We start from the raw sequence: 14,387 nt of genomic DNA on the forward strand, positions 1-14,387 counted from the left end.
GCCTTCGAGGAAGTGGGTGTCTACGTGTTCGACGTCGAGGAAGTGAGTGTCTAGGTGTTCGCCTTCGAGGAAGTGAGTGTCTAGGTGTTCGCCTTCGAGGAACTAAGTGTCTAGGTGTTCGCCTTCGAGGAATTGGATGTCTACGTGTTCGCCGTCGAGGATATGGGTATCTAGGTGTTCGCCTTCGAGGAAGTAAGTGTCTAGGTGTTTGTAAGAAACAATGTGTCGTCGTCGTCGTCGTCAGCTACGGAGTGAGGAAATGCATTCTGGAAGTTTTGGCGCAAGAGATATAAATGTGTATCTATAATATCGATCGCTGCGATCTGTAAGATCGATAAAGTCGGATTGAGTCTCGGCAATAACAAAGGACTGAGAATAGGAAATCTGTCACATGGATGGCATAGAAGAATACCTAAGTGATGTTAGAATATCTGTATAACTTTTTAAAGACAATTCTACTAGCTAAGGTCGTTGCGCAGATATTTTACATATGGTATATAACCTGTACAACGACTGTGCTTGCGTTCGAAAATGCTGCGAGCATAAATACAGGTTAGGAAGTCACATCGATTGCATATAAAAACATGTAAGTGACGTTTAAATAAATAAATTTTCTGATTATTATCTATCTGGTTATTTTATGAAATAATTTATTAAATTTTCAATATCCTCTCGTACGCAAAATTATTTAAAAAATTTTAATTAAGAGTGTACGCATTGCAGTAGGAAGTGTAGATTTGAATCTTCTCGCAATCTGACGTGCTTGGTCGCTCGGCATCTCTTTGTTACATTCATCATCATCATCATCATCAATCCTTTTATCTCCTTTATGTGGAGCATAGGACGTCTACGAGTCTCCTCCATCTTACTCTATTTGGGGCAATCGTTTTTATTTCTGCCCAGCATTTTCCAATAGATTTAATTTCATTATCTATTGTTCTCCTCCAAGACATGGCAGGTCTCCCTCTTTTGCGCTTTCCTTGCGGATTGTATTCCATAGCCATGCGAGCTATGTTATGCGGATCTTTTCTTAGAGTATGGCCGATCCATTTCCATTTTCTGCGGCGGATTTCAGTGCCTATTTTTTCTTGCTTGGAAGCGCGCAGTAGTTCTTCATTTGTTGGTAAGTTTGGCCAGAACAGTCTCAGAATTCGTCGCAGACATTTGTTCACGAAGACCTGAAGTTTGTTTATCAGTCCATCTGTGTTTTTCCAGGTCTCGCAACCGTATAGCAGCACAGATTTGATGCAAGCATTGAATAAACGAAGCTTATGTATGTTAGACATCTTTGAGCTTCTCCATATTTTATTAAGTCTGAAGAAGGCTTGTCGGGCCTTGTTTATTCTTTTGCTAACATCGATGTTGGTTCCTCCGTCTTTGGCAATTACGCAACCAAGGTATACAAAGTCGTTGACTTCTTCGATTGTGCGTCCTTCAATGGAAATAGGTGTGCTTATGTTTGTTCCAATACGCATTATTTTTGTTTTGTTGGTATTGATCTTTAGTCCAACTTCTGCAGCGTATCTTTGAAGTGCTGAAATTCTCCCCTGTGCATCTTTGTGTGTATGAGATAGTAACACGATGTCGTCCGCATAGTCGAGATCGTCAAGTCGGCGAGTCAGCAGCCACTGTATTCCGCCTGTTGTTTCTTGATTGCATTTTTCCATCACCGTATCCAGTACCATTAAGAATAGCATCGGTGATAGAATGCAGCCTTGGCGTACACCTCTTCTGATTTGGAAGGAGGGACTCAGTTTTCCTATGAAGAGAACACCGCATTCCGCGTTATTATATAATTCTTTTATTAATCTTGTTATTTGGGCTGGTATTCCAAATTTTTCTAGTGTTTTCCATATAGCCGGCCAAGTCACGGTGTCAAATGCTCTTTCAAAGTCCACGAACGTCAGATACAGTGGTGAGTTGAATTCTGCTGCTTGCTCCACTATAATTCGAAGGCTGCTTATATGATCTATGCAGCTGTGTCCCGGGCGGAATCCTGCTTGTTCTTTTCTCAATTTTTCGTTGACGTGCGCTGTCATTCTCTCGCGGATGATTGACGCTAGAATCTTCGTAATTGTGTTCAGTAGGGTTATTCCTCGCCAGTTCTTACATTCACGGAGATCACCTTTCTTTGGAATTGTGATGATTATTCCTTGTTTCCATTTCGCCGGGATGCTGCCTGTGTCCCATACTTCTGTTATAATGGGGGCAATTGTTTCCACCGCAAATGATGGATCAGTTTCAAGTAATTCCGGTGCGATGCCGTCACTACCTGCGGCTTTGTTGTTCTTAAGTTTCTTTATTGCTAATCTGATTTCAGCAACTGATGGTGACTTTGTGCTGATACGAGATGATGTTGTATAGTCTATGTCGCAGTTATCTATTCTTGGGTCGTCGTGTTTAAAGAATTCTACCCATCGATTAAGTTGTTGTTGTTCCGTAGTGAGAATATGGCCATCGCTATTCTTAATTTGTGGAATGCTTGTAAAATGGCAGGTGATCCTCCTGATACATTGGTATGTTTTGCGCACTTTTTGTTCCGCCGCCACTTCAGCGTCATTGATGATGTTTTCTTCGAATTTACGACGATCTCTTCTTGCCATTTTCTTGATTTGTTTTTCTATGTTGTTATATCTTGCAAGGGTTACATCACTTCGGACCTGGTTTAGTTGTTGATTTAATGTTCTTCTTTGTTCGATTAATTCCCAGGTTTCATTCGTGATCCACATTTTACGGGTACTGTTTTTGATCCCGATGACTTCATTTGCGGATTCTACGTATGCTTTTTGCACTAATTCCCATTTTTCCTTCGCACTTATTGTAGGACTGATATTATTAACTTTGGCTGTTACAGTTTCACAGAAGTTCCGACGTTCGCCTTTATTCTTGAATTTTTCGATATTAAATTTCTTTTGTTTTGTTCTTGTTGTTATTATATTCATTGTTCTTATGCGTATTTTTGCCACGACTAGCTTATGGTCGCTATACATGTCCGCACTACGCATTGTTCGAACATCTAGAAGAGACTTCAGGTGTTTCTTGTCAATTAGCACGTGGTCGATCTGGTTACGTGTTACTCCGTCTGGTGCTTGCCAGGTATATTTATGAATGTCCTTGTGCGGGAATCGCGTGCTGCCGATGAAAAGTCGGTTGGCCATGCAGAGATCAATTAATCGCTCGCCGTTGTTATTGCGTGCTTCTCCAAGTCCATGGCGACCCATTATTTCATCGAGGTTGTTATTATTATTGCCGATTTTCCCGTTAAAGTCACCCATGACAAGTTTGATGTCTCTTTTGTGCGTTGAGGCGATTGTGGACTGCAGTTGGTTGTAGAAATGATCTTTTTCGCTGTCGTCTGCTATTTCCGTTGGTGCATAGCATTGAATGATTGTTATATTGCGATTTTTGGCTCGGAAACGAGCGGTTATTAATCGGTCGGAGACTGGATTCCACTCCATTAATGATTTTTTAATTTTAGTGGATATAACTATTCCAACTCCATTAATGTGGGTGGTTGAATTGCCCGAGTATATCATGTAGTGATTGTCTGACGTTGTAATGTCCCCGCTGTTCTTCCACCGCACTTCGCTGAGACCTAGGATCTTAATTTTACAGCGTGTCATTTCTTTGCTTAGTTGTGCCAAACGGGATGCCTGTGCCAATGTCCGGATGTTCCAAGTGCCAATTCGTATACCTTTTTGATAGCTAAGGTTCATTTCCGTTGTATCCGTCCGATATCCGAGGCTCGTATTCGTTTCTCGAATCAGCTTGTTTCGGGTTTGCGGGTGATTGGCCCACAGAATCCTATCCAGCCGTCAGAGTTATACTGACTGTCGGTCGGCCGGAGCAACCGGTGATGGCCGTTTTTGTTATTATTTTTATTTAGGAATTCTAGCTGGATTTGAACTCGGGATCTTTGGCATGGGAGGCAAATACTTTGCCAGTGCGCTACGGCCACCACTCTTTGTTACATTCACACATTTTGAAATCACCAAGCACGCTTTTGGTTCGTGGAATTATCGTGAAATTATTAAAACATCTCTTCGGTATCGTATTAGATAAGTTTTATAATATATCTATTAATTTTTCTTCCCTTTCTCTATAATTATTAAAGAACTTATTCTTTGTGTTCTATTTTATTTCAGATTTATTCAATTTTAATTTCATATTTATTGAAAGAAAAGGCCTGAATCCAATCTGTTCGATGTTGTGTGAATCGCTGTTTTGATAGTTATCTCAATATTATCCTATGAAATAATTTATTATTTATCAGATCTCTATTTCATTTGTCCTATTTTTTACAATATCTTTAGAAGTATACTCTGATAAATAATAGATTATTTCATAGAATAATTTTGAGATAACTACCAGACAAATAAATAATAATATATTAAAAGGCAACTCTCGAAATAAACACAGTGATGAGGAAATCATGATTACGCCAAATATAAAATTATTTGGTTTTAGTACACATTGCCTTTTAAGGATGACAAATAGTTTTCTGGATATTTTAGTAAATGGTATATAAATACTGACAGAGATTAGTACAGGCCTTTCCTTTCAATAAATCTAAAATTATAATTCAGTACAAAGGATCAGTTCTTTTATAATTTTTTGAAAAATAGAGTGATTAAATTAATAGAGATTCTAAAATTATCTGATACAATATTGATTCCAATCATATCAGATATGTTTAGAATTTCTATTAATTTGTATTCTCTATTCTTTATATAATTATAAAAGAACTGATTCCTTGTGCTGTATTTTATTTTCAGATTCAGATTGAAAGGAAAGGTATGTTATTATTTTTTTACAAAACAGTAGGAAGTGAATTTTGAATCTTCCAGATTTAATGTAACCGTCTGACGTGATTTGGGTACCTGATATTACTTTGTTACATTCACACATTTTAAAATCACCTTACGCTTCTGGTTCATGGAATTACCGTGAAATTATTAAAAGATCTCTTCGATGTCGTATCAGATAAGTTTTCTAATATATCTATTAATTTGTCCTCTCTTTTCTCTATATAATTATGAAAGAACTGATTCTTTGTGTTCTATTTTATTTTCAGATTTATTGAAAGAAAAAGCCTGAATCCAATCTGTCTGTATATACCTTTATATTTGATAGTTATCTCAATATTATTCTAGGAAATAGTTTATTATTTATCAGGTCTTTGTCACAACTCAGTATTATCCTATGAAATAATTTATTATTTATCATCTATTTTTTTACAATATCTTTACAAATACATCCTGATAAATGATACATTATTTCATAGAATTATTTTGAGATAACTACCTGACAAATAATAAATTCTTTCATTAATAATTTATTAAATTATTATTCTGTTCTTTTATATTTATGTAAAAAATAGAGAAAACAAATTAATAGAGATTCTAAAAATATCTGATACAATATTGATTCCAATCATATCAGATATGTTTAGAATTTCTATTAATTTGTATTCTCTATTCTTTATATAATTATAAAAGAACTGATTCCTTGTGCTGTATTTTATTTTCAGATTTAGATTGAAAGGAAAAGCCTGTTATCTTTTTTTTTGACAAAACAGTAGGAATTTATTTTTTTTTCTTCCCGATTTAATGTAACCGTTCGACGTGATTTGGGGACCTAATGTCACTTTGTTACGTTCACACATTTTAAAATCACCAAACGCTTCTGGTTCATGGAATTACCAGTAAAAGTAACGTCTCTCTCTTCTTATCTCTCCCTTCTCTTCTTCAGTAATACCCTTTTCATTTCCATTTCATTGTCTTTCAATAATAAAATGTATTACGTTAAAATAGACAATTTGGTATAATAATTGTTTTAAAATTATTACTGATCTTTTGGGATTTATTTTTAATAATTAATATCGAGAGAGAGGATTTCTGATCAATTTCGTAATAACATTATACCAAGTTTTCTTATTTATTTTAATATTTGTTCATTATAATTTGTTCTCTCTATTCTTTATAATTATGAATTTCAGATTTACTGTAAGGAAAGGCCAGAAAAGAAGAGGCAAAAATTTAAAAAATAATTTTTTGATTGGTATTTATTATTTATCAAAGGATATTCTTTAAAAGGTATATTTAAATAGTTTGGAATATGTTAAAAATATACATTGTTGTAAGATGTTATTATTTTTAAATCCTTGCCTTTTCTTTTCTGGATTTGTTTTTCCTTATTTTTTGTATACCAGGAGACGCGGTAGCGTCTCCGGCCATGTTCAAAAACTGCGAGACGCTACAAGTCTCTTATCCCGAGCCACCAAAGTCCATTTTTGGGAGGTGCATAAGTAGAATATATAAGGGGATTCTAATCCATGTCCTCTGAGGGGGGGTGAGGGGCGAGGGGAACCCGAGGCGCGGGGGGGTCTACGCCACGGCAGGGGAGGGGGATGACGTCACGGATGCGGGCGAGGGGGTATGACGTCACGGGGAGGGATGACATCACAGGGCGAGAGGGGTATGACATCACGGAAGGGGAGGGGGATGACGTCACGGATGCAGGCGCGGGGGGTATGACGTCACGGGGAGGGATGACGTCACAGGGCGAGAGGGGTATGACGTCACGGGAGGGGAGGGGGATGACGTCACGGATGCAGGCGAGGGGTATGATGTCACGGTAGGGGAGGGTGATAACGTCACAGGGTGAGAGGGGTATGACGTCACGGAAGGGGGAGGATGACAGGGAGAAAAATGACGTCACAGGGTGCTGACGTCGTGGGAAATTCGCGCGGGAAGAATTGTGGTGGTCGCCGCGGAGTCAATGGCTGCCAGGCGCGGGGACCATATATGTAATACTACTATATGGCTAGTGCCTATAAGTGGGAGTGAGAGGAAGCGGTCCCAGAACCACGGTGCGGGAATATATATTTCCCTCTCTTTCTAAGAGTACTTTGAGTGTTGTGCGCATGCGTTGGATTGATTGCATCCGCCAATAGGAAAATAGAGTGCGATCAGTGAGATGACGCGAACAGGTTATGCTCGTTATGCTTATTAGATGTGTGCTGTTGTACACAGGCAAAAATGGTCAAGATATGTTATTTATGTGGCAAAAAGCCTAATGCGCCTAATGCGACTGAAAACATTAGTTTGCATAGGTATGAAATAGGTATTAGTTTGCACTGATTATCATGAAATTTCTGTAAGGGATTGCACTGTATTCTTATATACATAACGGCAATCTTGAAAAAGTTTATTTCATAAAATTAGGATTAATTTATTTATTCCGACTAAACTGACTCTGTTAACTCTAAGGCTGGATCCTCATACAGGCGCCAGCGCTTTAGCGCCAGCGCTCAAACGCTGTTTCAAAAGTTGAACAGTAGCCAATAAGAGCTGTCCAATTGAGAAAAATGGTAACGATATTTCTTGTCCAATTTTATAAATAAACTTTTAAATTATAAACTATCTTTATATTTCTATTTTATATTTCTTTGTATCAAATTATGTGCAAATCTATTTCATTTTATATGTTTTTCACAAAATTAAAAAAATTCAATCTTTAGCAGCTACATCCATTGTCTAGTGACATTCCGATAACAACACGGCGCCGAAAGTTCGACCGAGTCGAACTTTTTCAATCAGCGCTTGAACACATATGTGCCGATGTGCGTCGCGTATACACAATCACAAATGAAGAAAAAAAATGGCTAACCTTCAAGTAAGTGTACTTCAGCAAATATTTTTCGATAAAATTCCGCAATATATTATGAAAATATAAATGTGTATATTATAAATGATCAATATAATTGCATGTTGTATATTATTTATTGTATAATCAAATTCCGAATAAATTTAAAGCCAGATTTACAATGTGCTCTTTGCTTCTTGTTTTTTGCTTTTTGGCTTTTACCTTTTTGGCTTTTTGCGCACTATTTATCGACGATTATTATTTATATTACTATTATTATTATTATTATTGCTACGATTATTATTTTTCTTTTTATAGGAAAACATCTGCGCAATATGTGATGCCACTGTAGATCGAGATATCATAATGGACCATAGCTGCTACGATGGCTATAATTCAATACATGTCGATGATGCAGGATACGTATATCCAAAACTTGGTAAGTTTTGACCTTTGTATATCAATTATCAAAAATATAAAAGATCATTTAATGTATTGTACGATGTCACTATTACAAGTTATTAATTTCTTAGTATATTAAAAAGTTACATTCCATAAAACTAATTTATTTACATTTTTCCATACATATTTATTTATATTTTTTTCCACACATTTTTTAAATATTTATGTATCAAGTGCTTATTTGGCAATAGTGCAATTATATACTATTTTCGCTTTAAGAATGAAAATGTTTTCAACTCAGACTGAAGCTAGCAGTGCGATAAATGATATTGCATGTGATTTTTAAGTTTAATATGTGTTAACATTTTTCCTATCTTATATTAAATAATCTTAGCCCTGGTTATATTCAAAGACATACTGTACAAATATTCTTTTGCAGATGATGGCATGATTATCGATCCCATGAATGAGATTCATTCAAGAGATGATTCAACGGCAGAACTTGTTCGCAATGAAATGTTAATCAGCGAAGTTCACAAACGGATACCTTTGTGGAATCATACAGTGTCTACTTCAGAAAGGGGCAGAGGTAATGTGCAAAAATTGTGGGAAGAAGTAGCGTCCGCTATGAATGGTATGTTAATAAAAGAAAAGTACACTTTTTCAAATATTTAAAATGTTATTACAAAATGGTCTTGAAATAATGAGCTTGCAATTTGTTTATAGGAAACGTCAAGGATGCTAACGAGGCAAAAAGCATTTGGAAGAGGTTACGCTACAATTATATGAGAATTGTAGCAAGAGAAAAGAATGCCAAAAAGAGTGGCTCAGCTGGCAGTAGCATGAAAAAGCATAAATGGCCTTATTATGATATGATGAGTTTTACAAAGGGTCTCTTTATCGACAATCGAAGGTAAATAATTTATTTATTTATAATTTATGTAATATATTTATAAATAATTAATGCGTTTTTAATTTATGTTTGTTGTTAATTATTTATAGAACAAGTTCCAATATGGAACCATCAAATGACGACTTATCAGTTCCATCAAGTAGTTCATCATCAGCAGAAAGAGCAACAAAAAAGAAACGTAAGTTTTTATTGTGATTTTTGGCTAATACCCAGGTAGAACACAAAAGTCATAATGATATCAATTTGATGTCATATTGATCAAATTTATCAATTTGATGTCATTTTTTTATCATTATTTGATCACAATTTAGTTAAAATGACATCAAATTGATTGACATGACATCATTATGACTTTTGTGTTCTACTTGGGTATTAACTGATAAACTTATAATTATAAGTAAAAAAATCTAACTTTCGATGTAATATAAACATTGTTATAGGTCGCTCAACGGAGTCAAGTGACGAAATGTTAACAAAACTTACCAACGTTTTATTAAACACACCTGCACCAACAGTGCCTGAATTGGTCCTACCACCATTACCACAAGTAGCACAGAATGACGAAGTTGAAAATGTCATAGGATTAATTCGAATATCTTTAAACACAATTCCTAATGCGAGAAGACACGAATTTATTATAAAATTGCTCACATTTATATATGCAAATGAAAATACTTATAAGCAAAGCACTTAAAACAATTACAAAGAAAATTACATGTAATAGCTTTTCATGCTTAATTATATCCCAAAATATTTAATTATATTATCCATTTTAGAGAGAGATCTAGTTGAAGACTTACTTCAAGTATAGACAATTGAAAGAATTAAAACAATTATAACAATATAATTGTTTTAATTTTTTAATAGTCTATACTTTAAGTAAGCCTTCAACAAGATTTCTCTAAAATGGCCGGATAATATAATTGAATACCTTTGGATATAATTAAACATGAAAAACTATTACATGTAAAAAAATTTAATTTCTTTTTGTTTAAAGATACTCGAATTAATCCTATTACATTTTCAATTTGCTTATAAGTAATGTTCGCATGAATATATATTACTGTTATACTTTATACTTATACTTTATCAGGATCACTTGGTACAGTAAAAAATTAGTGGGTCGACAAATAGGGACCATTGTTCCTATATTTGTTCCTATTAGTTGTTAAATGCAAGAGAACCAAAGATTGTAAATGATCCACAAATTTGGGATAAATATGTTGGAGAAAGTGAAGCCAACATTAGAAGATTGTTTGCTGATACAGAGGAGGGAGATTATAAAAACGTAGTACATTTATATACATATACTGCTGTGATACATAATGTAACTACATACGTATACTTATATGACTTAATGTTTACTTATTTTAAAGATTTAAGCAACGTTTATTTTTCTCAACATGTTCGTTTTTTTTACCTTGAATGTAATTGTTTAGTACAATATTTGTTTATTTAAGAGTTTGTAATTTGGCTTTTAATGTAACTATACGTACGTATATTTATATGATTTAATGTTTACTTATTGTAAAGATTTAAGCAACGATTATTTTCCTCAACATGTTCGTTTTTTTACATTGAATGTAATTGTTTAGTACAATATTTCTTTTAGTCAGAAATCCACTAATTGTCGATTCTTAATCTGTGATAATGCGGTGATAAGAATATAATATGGCTAGAATATAATATGCATATAAACTTTATTTTAAAAGAGCAGACACATACATTAGCATGAATCACATGTTATTGTGGAAGTCAGTCTAACAGATTGCAAGAGATTACATTGTATCATACGACGTGTTAAAGTAATACATGAATATAATAAAAATAACTTTTGTGCTCCTTTCCAAGATATTTAATGTTAACATTTAATCTAAATTGATGAAGTCTGCCAATTAACAGCACCGTCTTCCTTGAAATACATCATAAATTCATCTCTCACACGAACAGCATCGCGTGAGTATGTATTTGATCCAAGACGACCTATGTTTCGCATTCCACCTGAACCATGATCTGAACTGTTCATTGTATTATAATTATCATTACATTCGAATTCCAAGTTTTCATCATCGACGTCCATATTCCGTATAAAATTATGCAAGCAAACGCAAGCCTCAATTATCTTATGTACATTTTCGACATTTGCAATGATAGGTTTTCTAAAAATCCTCCACTGTGACACAAGAATGCCAAATGTACTTTCGATCATTCTTCGTGCCCTGCTCAAACGATAATTAAAAATCCTTTGATCGATACTTAATCCATTTCTTCCAGGATATGGACGCATGAGATAGGTTGTTAAAGGAAATGCTTCATCGCCTACTAAAACATGTGGTAGTGCAGGACCATCATCGTAAATTTGTTTGTCTGGTGGAAAATCTGCTTCTCCGTTAATCAATGCCTGTCCAATAGACGAGTTTCTAAAAACTCCTCCATCGCTTTGACGTCCTTCAGCGCCGATGTCAACTACGAGGAATTTATAGTTTGCATCGCAAATGGCTAATAATACTAGACTATGACTGCCTTTGTAATTGTAATACGTCGATCCCGAATGTTGTGGAGCCTGTAAAATATATAATTAATTAATTAATATATGTGACCGTGGTCGCGAGAAACCATATTTTAAAAAAAAATATATATATATCTAAAAATGCTTAACCGATAAAAGACACAATTTATCATGATAAAATTTATATTTTTGTCACACGTTTTTTACTTAAATTGACAACCAACTTTTGAGTTTTGTAATTTTTAAAATTTACTTGAATTACTACATGTTTCCCATCAATAGCACCCACACAGTTTGGAAAATTCCATTTACATCTGAAATTCTTTTCGCTGTTTTTCCAATCTTCTGAATTTGGTGTTGGCAGAACCAGAGGAGCTAATTGTACCCACAATGCTGTACAAGTTTCCGAAATTATTTGAGAAACTGTGCTTGTTCCAACACCAAATTCATACGACATAGACACTTGACTATCACCCGATGCTAAGTACCTATTCATAAAATAAAATAATATTAGTACTATTTAAAAACATTGATTTCAAATAAATAAAACTCCTACTTTTTTAATCATTTACATCAGATGTTTTAAAATTAAAAATGTATGTTAAATGGATATAAATTAATATACATATATATTAAATAAATTATATTATGTAGATATTATTTCGAGCTTTTATCTATTTTTATTTTTATCTTCTTTTATCTAATTTATTTATTATATAAATATTAAATAAATATTACATATTAAAAAATTAGAAATGTTAAGTACCTTAACGTCAACAACAGACGCTCTTTAGGTGAGATTGGTGTCCGTATTGCATCCTCTTTAACAATTAGTGGAGCAATCAATTGCAATAGATCTTCAAATTGTTCTTTGGTCATACGACAGTAATTCCTGAACATTGTTGGATCATTTAGAATGATAGGGTACACTTTATAAAAAGCACCGAAATTGTGTCTATTCTGACACAGTTCTGATATCCAAAAACGCTTCCGTTTGTATTTCTTCCTTTTTTTTAAAATACCTGACGCAAGTATCGCAACCAGTAATTTGCGTCTTTGTAAGATTTGCTGATTATATATATAATAATCTCGTTTAAATTGCAATACTGCAACTTGCACTTGATATTGATATAGACTCATTGGATCCATAACAAAATGACAAATCTTTCCTACAATATCTCCCCAATACAAGCAGGCTGAATCGATAATGTGTATTTCTCACAAATTGTACAATTAACTGTATAAAAGGGATTCCTCTTTATAACTTGTCGAGTTCAATTTTGTTAATTTTTTGAACTATCAAATGGATCTTCAATCTGTCTCGGATATCTAGCTCGTATTATGTAATGGTAATACCGGCCGTTTGGAGATAATTTCTCAAATGATTTGCATTCGGTTCGGGAATCTGGCCCAGCAATCCTGGCAAATGTCCCGGCGATAGTCTCCCGAGACCTTGCGCCAAATGCAAATGTATATCACTCTATGTCAATATCTGTCAACATATACATAGTTTCGAAATTTTAAGATATATTCATAAAAAAAAGCTGCATAAAATAAATATATAAAAAAAAAATAAAATTCGTAAAATAAACTAAAACAACTCGACACACTTGGCAAGGGATCTTATACGATTTAATAATTTATATAAATATATAGTAATTATATATTGCATAGTGTAATTTATACGATTTATTAAATAATAGAATAATACATACGTGTCTCGTAAGGCAAGATGTTTCTTGTGACCTCGCCGCAGAAATGCTTTAAACTTGTCGAGTCACCACAGTCACAATGGTCCACGGTCTACAAGAAAGAAATTCGACTATATTTACGATAGTGCATACATTTTGGCGCTTAAGCGCCAAAAAATCGTGAAAAACTCAATCCTCATGACAGCGCTGGTGCTTTCTTGCTATCTATCCCCTCCACCCGTTTTTCGCAAATTTACACCAATCAGCGTTTGGCGCTAAAGCGCTGGCGCCTGTATGAGGATCCAGCCTAACAAGGTTATACCCTGAAGCGGAATCAATCACTTTTTCCTTCTTCCTTATACATATATGTATATTTATCCTTCTATTTATTATTGATGGAGGGGATGATCCGACGCATGCGCACAACGTTCAAAGTACGCTGAGAAAGAGAGAGAAGTATATTCCCGCACCGTGGTTCTGGGACATGGACTTCTCTCTCATCTAGCCATATAGTAGTATTACATATATGGCGGGGACCTCCAAACGCGGTAAGCTAACGCGCGCGGTCCAGGGCCAGTTCACTCCCGTATTTTTGAGTAGTCAGCGTTTGTGGCGCCCTCGCCGCTGCACAGTTGGAAAAATGGAACTACGTACCCAAAATCCAATATGGCTGCACTGGGCTGCACACAGCTGTAGTCGCTGTAGTACATTGTAGTATATGGCCATCACCAGCCACCACCACACATACTTAACTGCTCAGTTATTTTCTTCGGAAAATTCAGGAAAGGTAATATATTTTTATCTGCTTTTTTACTGAATTAATATTTCCATCTAATAATACAAAAAAGTTTTCAACATTGTAGCCAACTTATTGTTGCTGGCGAAGTGCTAGACATTTTACGAATAACTTCACATCTATTGCAAAGCATTTTTACTTATAATTACCGTAAACAAAGTACATACATGAACAAACATACAAACAAGCACGGAAGTATTAAATAATTTTAAAATTTTGACGAATTAGAAATATGAGATCTTGTTGTGTCCCCGGGTGTTCTTCGGGACAGCACGCTCCACGTCATGCTTTTCCAAAGAATGCCGAACGCCGAAAAAAATGGTTCGAAAGTTTGCACATGGAACCACCACAAGAAGATAAGGAAATTAAAAAGTTGAGAATATGCCATAGGCATTTTCGTGAGGAGGATTACAGCGGTTCTGCAACATA

At 34.8% G+C, this 14,387-nt stretch overlaps 1 protein-coding gene across 1 annotated transcript; it reads right to left on the minus strand.

The window, feature by feature from the left end:
• Positions 1-10,835: 10,835 nt before the first annotated feature.
• On the minus strand, positions 10,836-13,872 carry LOC108773286 (putative nuclease HARBI1). The gene is made up of 4 exons (XM_018539046.1): positions 13,817-13,872; positions 12,238-12,363; positions 11,725-11,959; positions 10,836-11,525 (listed from the first exon to the last, which is right to left on the minus strand). Exons 1-4 carry the CDS (start codon positions 13,870-13,872, stop codon positions 10,836-10,838), a joined length of 1,107 nt encoding a protein of 368 aa, XP_018394548.1.
• Between the last annotated feature and the right edge of the window lie 515 nt (positions 13,873-14,387).

This window comes from Cyphomyrmex costatus, unplaced genomic scaffold, assembly GCF_001594065.2.
Source record: "Cyphomyrmex costatus isolate MS0001 unplaced genomic scaffold, Ccosl1.0 scaffold202, whole genome shotgun sequence".
NCBI lineage: Eukaryota > Metazoa > Arthropoda > Insecta > Hymenoptera > Formicidae > Cyphomyrmex > Cyphomyrmex costatus.